Source organism: Gracilinanus agilis, chromosome 4 (genome assembly GCF_016433145.1).
Source record: "Gracilinanus agilis isolate LMUSP501 chromosome 4, AgileGrace, whole genome shotgun sequence".
Lineage (NCBI taxonomy): Eukaryota > Metazoa > Chordata > Mammalia > Didelphimorphia > Didelphidae > Gracilinanus > Gracilinanus agilis.
Window position 1 is genome coordinate 44134642 of NC_058133.1, and position 8771 is coordinate 44143412.

Below are 8771 nucleotides of genomic sequence, written 5' to 3' on the forward strand. Positions count from 1 at the left end.
TTAACAAAACTTTAAAGGAGACAAATGAGACAAAGATTGAGAAGAGACTATTGGATTTAGGACTGAAGAAATCAAAGAATAATAATAGTAATACTCTGGCTTTACTCTCTCTTTTGTACCAGAAAAATGTTTACAGAACCCTTGTTTCTAAATGTTCAAGGAGAAATGGGGGAACCCACCACCTCTTCAGATGTAGGTGAACCCAGGTAGATCTATCCTTCAAGGTACTCTAGAGGAATTAGGGGATTCCCCCAATGTTAACTACTAACAATTAGTGCCCCAGGTCCATTTAGTCATTTAATACCAATTAGCTTTTACAAAGATATATTGAGAGCAGAAATACAAATATTTCTGCCAATTATCAGAAGTATACTTTCACCTATACCACTTCAGTCTGTGGGGAAAGTGTGTTCAACCTTAACCCAGTTTCCACAAAGCATTTGCTCCCAAGAAGTTTATTTACAAAAGCTATGTGATTGATAGATGTATCAGTCTTCCTTTCTTCGACTACTGGAATAGGTCAAGTAGGTAGCTCTAGCCCTAATTCTTCTGTCTGTGGCTTCCAGCAAATCCTAGTATGGATTCCAGTTCCCAGGCCCCCATCGCTTACTGTCCTGACATTTTGGGGTACACAAAGTCATAGCCCTCTCAAATTTTTTTTCTCTTAAAGAAGCCAAGAATAGACACAACAGAGACAGAAGCAGCATCTTGGTTTTATGATCCTAATGGGGAAATAAAAGCCTGAGGCTTCTTTCTTCTAAAGGTCTTCATCTTTCCCTTCTCCTAGTCTAAGAAGAGCCAAAGAACAGTGACTGGCCCTAGCTAACTAATGCATTCCGAATGTCCTCCAGATCCAGCCACACAACCAATTAACTGTTCTTTTCCTCTTCCCATGGTTAGTTGGCAGACCAGAACCAATGACAGAATAAGCTCCTAATCAGAACATTTCTATTACATGTCATCATACCTTTCTGGAGGCAGATTTCCAGCCTTTTCCAAATGGGATTGAATCATCTTCCTGCCCCCCCCCTTAAAACAAAATCATAGAATTTGAGAGTTGAGATGCCAGCAGCCAGCCCATATGGTCAATGACCAATAATCCAGGCACTATGCTAAGTACTGGAGATACAGAGAGGTAAAAGGCAGTTCGTGTTCTTAGGAAGCTCAGATTCTAATGGGGAAGACAACATGCATATAACTAGATACATACAGAATAAATTGGAGGGGCAACAAGGTGACTTAGTAGATAGAGAACCAGGCCTGGAGACAGAAGGTCTTGGGCTTGAATCTCACCTCAGATACTTCTTAGCTATGTGACCCAGAGCAACACACTTAACCCTAATTGCCTAGCCTTGCCTCTCTTCTGCCTTGGAGTCAATCTTTAATATGGATTCTAGGACAGAAGGTAAGTGTTTCAAAAATAAAATGAATATAAAGAGCATTTTTAAACAGAATAAATTGGAGAATCATCACAGAGGGAAGGCACTTAATTAAAGAGTTCTAGGCAAGGCTTTAGTAAGTGGGATGTCAGCTGAGACTTGAAGGTTCCAGAGAAACAAGAACGTGAAAATGAGGAAAGAATTAAAGGCATAGAGGACAACCAGGGAAAGGACACTGAGTATTGTGAAATAAAATCAAAATTCAGTGTCTTATTTAAGGAACCGAAAAGACCAAAGTTGCTACATTGGAGAGTATGTGGAGAGGAGTAAATTATAAAAAGAATTGAAAAATAGGAAGGATCCAAGTTTTTAAAAACCAAGCAGGAATTTATAGAAAAGGAATCCCTACTATTTCACACCAAACAAATGGTTGTCCAACCTTTGCTTAAGACTTCTGAGGAAGGGAAACTACCTCTGGAGGCAAATTATTCCACTATTTAATAGTTCTAATTGTGAAGAAGTCCTTCCTGGCATCAGCCTAAATTTTCCATTATTCCTAATTTAATCCTCCTGGATCAAATAGAACAAATTTAATCCCTCCTCTTCATAAACTATTACATAAACATATTACTATCATGTCCCACCTTGAGTTTTCTTTTCTCCAGACTAAAACATGCCTACTTCCTCCTGAAAAATCATGGAGTCAAAGTCTTTGATCATCCTGGTTGCTCTCTTCAAGACACTCTGAGGTTTATCAATGTCCTTCTTAAACCATGAAACCCAGAACTATAATCAGTGAAAAACAATGAGGACACATGGCAATGGAATTTTCATCTCATAGAGGTATCATCAGCCTCAAAGAGACAGCTAGGTGGCACAGTAGAGGCAGAAAGACCAGAGTTTAAATCTGGCCTCAGACACTTACATGTGATCTTGGGCAATTGGTGCTCAAGCAAATGGTAACCAGTGGATGTCTTGGAATTATGTATTAGATACAAATCTAGAAGAAGATGACAGACTTCTCTAATGTTGTCCTAATGTTGACAAATAGCTACCACAATACTGTAATAATTAAAATTAAATCATGTGGCTGCTAGTAGTTTTAATAGCTTTGTTGCATCAAAGTAGTGATAGTAAAGAGAGGGAAATGTAGGAAAGAGGAAGAGAACTGCCTAGCCTATCACCCTATGTGCCTTTCTGATGGAATGAAGCTCGCCACTGACAGGTTCCCTCAGGTTCCAATCTCCAGCCAGAAGAGTGAAAGAGTGAGCTACCAGAGCCTTGGTCTCACTTTTATAAGCAGTTTTCTCCACTCACTACCTCTCCCACATCACATCTAAGGAACCAATCATAGTTCCTTAATTTGCCTGGCACTGCCTAGGAGGGACAGTTCTTATGAGATCAGTTTCCCATCTCATTGGTTTCAACTTCCTTTCTTATGTTTCCCTGCACATCTCAATGGTAAATGCTGATTGATTACATGAAAGGTCAGCTGAGTGATTACATCAAAACAAAGTGACATAATGGGGGGGGGGGGAGTTCCCTTCCCACAGTACCCCCTGATCAGGGAATCATCAGTTACTACAATTCTTCTCTTCTCCCTCTGCCCCTTACTGAATCATCTCCCTCCCAATAGGTTATGTGGTTCTACCATATCATTTGTTGGAAGATAACCAGCTTTTCTTCTTCAGAATATCCAGCTCTTTTTTTTTTTCAGGAAGAACCTCAAAACTATTTTTAAAAATCTAATTGTACAGCCACCCTTTTCCTTCCTTTCTCCTCTGTATAATAATCCCATCATCCTGATAAATATCAAGTCTTCCCTTCTAAACCTCAGATATCTTACTTTCCACATTGAAACCTTATATCTTCTTCCTTTAGAAGTCTTTCTCTCTTTTCTGCAAGGCTCTTCACCTTCTTCTCCAGGATGAAGATTAAACACTCTTGGAACACAGAAGATAATCACTCAGTTTTGACAAAAAGATAAACATCACTCACTTGATGGAAGTCACTGCCCAATTACCCCTATTCTAATAAACTCCAGTGGCTCCCTAGCACTGCCAGAATACATACAAAATCCTCCATATGGCATCCAAAGAACTTCATAACCTGGCCCCTTCCTGGCTTTCCAGCATTCTTACACTTTGTATCCCTTCCTCCCATGTACTCTAAGAGCCAGTGACACTTTTTCCTTGAGGTTCCTCAAACAAGATACTCCATCTAGAAACTGAAGGGATATCCATCAATTAGGGAATAGCTGAACAATTTGTAGCATATGATTGTAATGGAATACCATTGTGCTATAAGAAATGTTGAAGAGGAGTATCACAAAAAAAAATTGGAAAGGCATATATGAAGTGATGCAAAGTGGAATGAACAGAACCAAGAGAACACTATGCGTAGTAACAGCAATAATGTACAACAATTAACTGTGAATTACAATTATAATCAACAAGGCAAGAATCCAGGACAACTCCAAGGGATGGATGACAAAAAAAGGCATCCACTATTAAAGAAGGAACTAATGGAGTCTGACTGCAGATTGAAGCATACATTCTTCACTTCATCAATATTTCTCTAGTACAAGAGATAGGTGACTTCTTTCAAAACATGATGAAAATGAAAATATATATTGCATGATAATACATGTACAATCTATATCACATTTCCTGTCATTTTTGGGAGGGAGATTGGTAGGAGGGAGGAAGAGAACATGGACCACAAAATGTCAGAAAATGATTATTAAAATTGTATCTACACGTAATCTGAAAAAAAATATTTTTAAAAACCCCAGGATACTCTATTTCCCAAACCTGAACATTTTCCTCAACTATCTCACATTTCTAGAATGCTCTCTCTCCTCATCTCCACTTCCTGGTTTCCCCAGATTTCCTTCAAGTCCTAGATAAAATCTTACCTTTTAGGGTAGTTAGACAACTTAGTGGATAGAAAACCAGACCTGGACACAGAAGATCCTGGGTTCAAATCTGACCTCAGATACTTCCTAATTGTGTGGCCCTGGGCAGGTCACTTAACCCCTGTAGCTCTTACTTCTCTTCTGCTTTAGAACTAACATTTAGTACCAATTCTAAGATGAAAGGTAAGGGTTTCTATTTTTTTTTAAACTCACTTTCTGTGAATGTTATCCACATCCAGAGAAAGAACTCTGGGAGTAGAAATAAAGAAGAAAAGCATATGGGGATGTTGACTTTAAATGATCACTCTAGTGCAGTGATTCCCAAAGGGGGGAGGAGGGGCAGTGATGGTCACAGGTGCATTTATCTTTCCTATTAATTGCTATTAAAATTTTAAAAAAATAATTTCCTTTCCAGAGAACTAAGTAATATTTTTTTTTCTGGAAAGGGGGCAGTAGGCCAAAAAAGTTTGGTAACCACTGCTCTAGTGCAAATATTAAAAATATGGAAATAGGTTTTGAACAATGATACATGTAAAACCCAGAGGAATTGCTTGTTGGCTCCAGGAGCAGGGAGGGAAAGAACAGGTATCATGTAACCATGTAAAAATATTCTAAATTAAATGATTAAATAAATAACTTTTTAAAGAAAAGAAAAAAAACACCTCACTTTCTATAAGAAGCCTTTCCCTGTCGTCCTTAGTGTCTTCCTTCTAAGATCATCTCCAGTTTATCCCACCTATATCTTGTTTGTATGGTTCATCTGTGACCTCCTGGAAAACAAGAATTGTTTTTACTTTTCTTTTTATCCTGTTGCCTAGGATACTATGCTTAATAAGTATTTATTCACTGACTGACTCAATTATCCATCATTAGTGAGATTTTCAGCTCTTTCTTGAAACTCATTTAGGCACTTACATCTCAACTGAATAGTGTGTTCAGGGAGGACTGGTCCTCTGCTGGCAGGGCTTGCCAAATCATCTTCAGAGTGCTCACCCATCTTTAGTGTCCACCAGCATTTATCTCTTACTTGTGGCTCCAAGTAGCTCCAAGTAGCTGGAGCATGGACAGTGACCTCACCTTGACAAAACTGTCTGGCGGATGGTCAAACCAGATTGAGGGTAGCCTAGGGGTAAGTGAGTTAGGGAGATGTCAATCAAGCACATGAAGACTTTCCCCAAGGAAATGGGCAAGACAAGAAGAATCTCGTTGCAATGGCCATGAAGGTGACAAAAGCAGGCACTGTGGAATGTTCAGTCCTGCTCAGACATCCAAGATGCCATCACCAGTCATTTAAACGTCTGTCTTTCTGCTGGATGTTGATTAATGAAATCTGAAAGAGAAAGAAAAGGCGATTATTCTACACAACTCTGCTTCACTTAAACCAGATTTACTCTGAGAATCAAGATATCACCCATTATTCACTACAGTTATGATGCCATTGGTCTACTTTGAAAACAAAGAACGACAACTCTAAGCACCTGGTTAAAACTTTTTATTGATAATCTCACTCAAATTCCTTTCAGTTTTCTCAAGAATATCCCAGCCACAACTACCTCCCCTTCAGCCTTCCTTTTTTACCCACTGTGCCCAGCCCTTCCCTTTTTACCAATTTGCCTCACTCACCACTCTATCAATTAATGTAAGCATTCTAATTATTCCACTTAGTTTTTCTTACCTGCCCTATCCTTTCTAACTACATTGTCCTGATTTGACTCTGCCTCAAAAAATTCTATTCCCAAAACCTTAGGATCCTTCTTAATTCTTCTTAATCCCATTATGTCTTTCTTAATTGTCTTTGAACCTACTTCTCAACAATCAGGAAGTAAGTTCCCAAGCAGTACCTTTCCCTGGAGATTGTTCTGTAAAATTTCAATTTCTCTCTCCCAAAATTCAAACTCTGACTGAATTCATCAGTCCAAATCCCTAATTTTCTTCTCTTTATTATTCTACTCAAGTTCTTCTTCCTTCTCCCAAAACTTTCTGCAAAAGTAGCCAGGAGCAATTTATGGATAACAAAGAAAAGAGTGGTTTCAGTCAAATTTTGGAATCTCCAGCCAGAATGCAAGATATGGATTTGCCTAGATCATTGGTGTCAAACTGAAACAAAAATGGAGATAACTAATTGGGACAATAAGAATCACTTCAGTGGCATATTGACTTAGTTTTAAAACATAATATTACCTATGTTTTCTTGTATTTTTATTTATTCTTTGAACTATTTTCCAATGACATTTAATCTGTTTCAGGGGGACTTTGGAGAGTGTTGCTGGCCTTTGAATGTTCCAACTTTGAGATTTAGTTATTATTTGTGTAGAGTATGTAAACATAAACATGTTAAGCACTGGCTAAATTTGAACTGGTCTTCTTGTTCTTCCTTACTCATGCCACTCCATTTTTCTGTCTTGTGTGCCTTTATATTATTGTCTTCTATATTAGAATGTACTCTTCAGATCCCTTTTAGAATCTCTACTTTTCTCCAAAGCTCAGCTCAAGCCATATAGTGTTTGTTGACCATTCCTCTCTCCCACTTATTATTGCCTTCCCCCATGAATTACCTGGGATTTTTTTTGTAAATTCCTAAATGCAGAGTGTCCCCAAAGTCTTAGTCCAATTTTGTGATAGTAAAGCAAAACTCTAAAATTACTCTAAGACTTTGGGGACACTGCACATATATTCGGATACTAGAATGTGAGCTCCTGGAAGGCAAGAATAGCCTCTCTTTTGTCGTTGGATCTCCAGAGCCCAACATAGTGTCCAGCATTTAGTAGGTTCTTAATTATTTTGTCTATAATTATAGCTTATCATAACTATATGTCAACTAAAGTTTATTGATTGAAGAAGGATTTAGATTTGAGGGAGATGAAGAGATCATAAAAAGTCAGCAGCAAGTCAGCATCATATTATTTATGTAAAAATATAATTACTTAAACATGAAATTATTGCATTTTAAATTATAACAACACATCTTATCAGATTCATGGAAGAAGAGATAGCTTATATCTGCCTTTTTAAAGATTTATCTCCAACTTATTACAAGTAACAAACTGCTACATCTTATAACATCAATGTTATTTTCATGAAATTAGTTGGAGTTTGGAATTGGGAAAGTCCAGATGAATTTCCTTCATTTACTGAGCTCAGAAGCCACCCATATCATCACCATTCATTGTCTGAACACACCAATATGGACAACTCGAAGGACAAGTGCCCCAGGATTGCCTATTAGTTTCAAGGGATGGAACGGCCAGGTCTTCGAAGAAAACACCCTACTTGAACCAAAGGTGCTTACAGATGAATGCAAGGTAAGGAAGGAACAGGATGACATTTTTGGAATTTCAGTGAAATAGGGTCAGTGATCAACTTTAAAAATTAGTATGAGCATGAGATGTATGGACTTTTGTTTCTTGAAGTTCTGTTGTATTGTGACCAAATGAAATTGTTTTTCCTCCAGACTAATACAATCACAGCTTAATGTCAGATTTCAAGTAAATGAAACAATTGAATTCAATTCTGTTCCATAAATATTAAGCTCTTGATTTGTTTAGGGAATCTATTATGCTTCAAGGAAGAAAAACAGCATAGTCTTTACCTTCAATAAGTTTCCACTCCAGTAAGGATGTATTTCAAGTATACATTCCCCACCTTCCCCCATTTAATGAAATTGAATTCTATCCGTAAACTTTTCAATTTTAATACATAAAAGAACCTCCTTTTCATTAAAGTTTGCCAAAAATGAAATGAGTTACCTTGGAAATAGTAAATTCCCATTACTTTAGATCCTTAAACAGATTTGTGGCCACTTGTCAAATAAGTATTTTACTGAAGGCCCTTCAGACACTAAGGTCTTGTGATTTATTTAAATGTCTATTATAAAATTTGAACTATAAAGCCATTGCTTTATGTATTATGTAGTTCAGATTTATTATTAATGAACCAATTACATATGAAAACATGTCTCTATGTGTATTTACAGAACCAAGATGGCAGCTGGCATAAAGCAAAATTCCTTTTTCACACTCAGGACCCTAATCAGCTCCCAGTGATTGAAGTACAAAAACTTCCTCATCTCAAAACGGGACAGAAACATTACATCGAAAGCAGTTCTGTGTGCTTTCTCTAAGGACTCTGAATCAGTTTAGGATTCAGTCTGATTGATGGCCAGGGAATTGCTGCAAATGAAAAAAAGATAAAGATGAAGATCATCATTTTAAAAATGTGGGAAATGTGTGAAACGAAGCATTGGCTATAGCTTAAGAATCTCAGGAAGAAAAAGACTTCCTCCTAAGAAGGAGAAAAGGCATTTTTTTTTAAAAAAAGGACTATGATATTGATAAATGATATTTAATTTTTAAAGAATATATTCTGATCAATGCTTTCTTGTAGAATTCCCTGGGACTGAAATTTATATCTGATTTATGGAATTCTTCAGGGTCTCTTGTATTCTTAACCTATTTGACAGCACTGTACAAAAAAGA

At 37.3% G+C, this 8771-nt stretch overlaps 1 protein-coding gene across 1 annotated transcript in view; it reads left to right on the top strand.

Annotated features, from left to right (window-relative positions):
• Positions 1–8416, top strand: part of COL24A1 (collagen type XXIV alpha 1 chain) — a 407511-nt gene extending 399095 nt beyond the window's left edge. The window contains exons 57-58 of the mRNA XM_044674850.1: positions 7383–7598; positions 8270–8416. Of these exons, the coding sequence (XP_044530785.1) occupies positions 7383–7598; positions 8270–8416 (363 nt within the window). The remainder of the gene's footprint in view (positions 1–7382; positions 7599–8269) is intronic.
• The last annotated feature ends 355 nt before the right edge of the window (positions 8417–8771 follow it).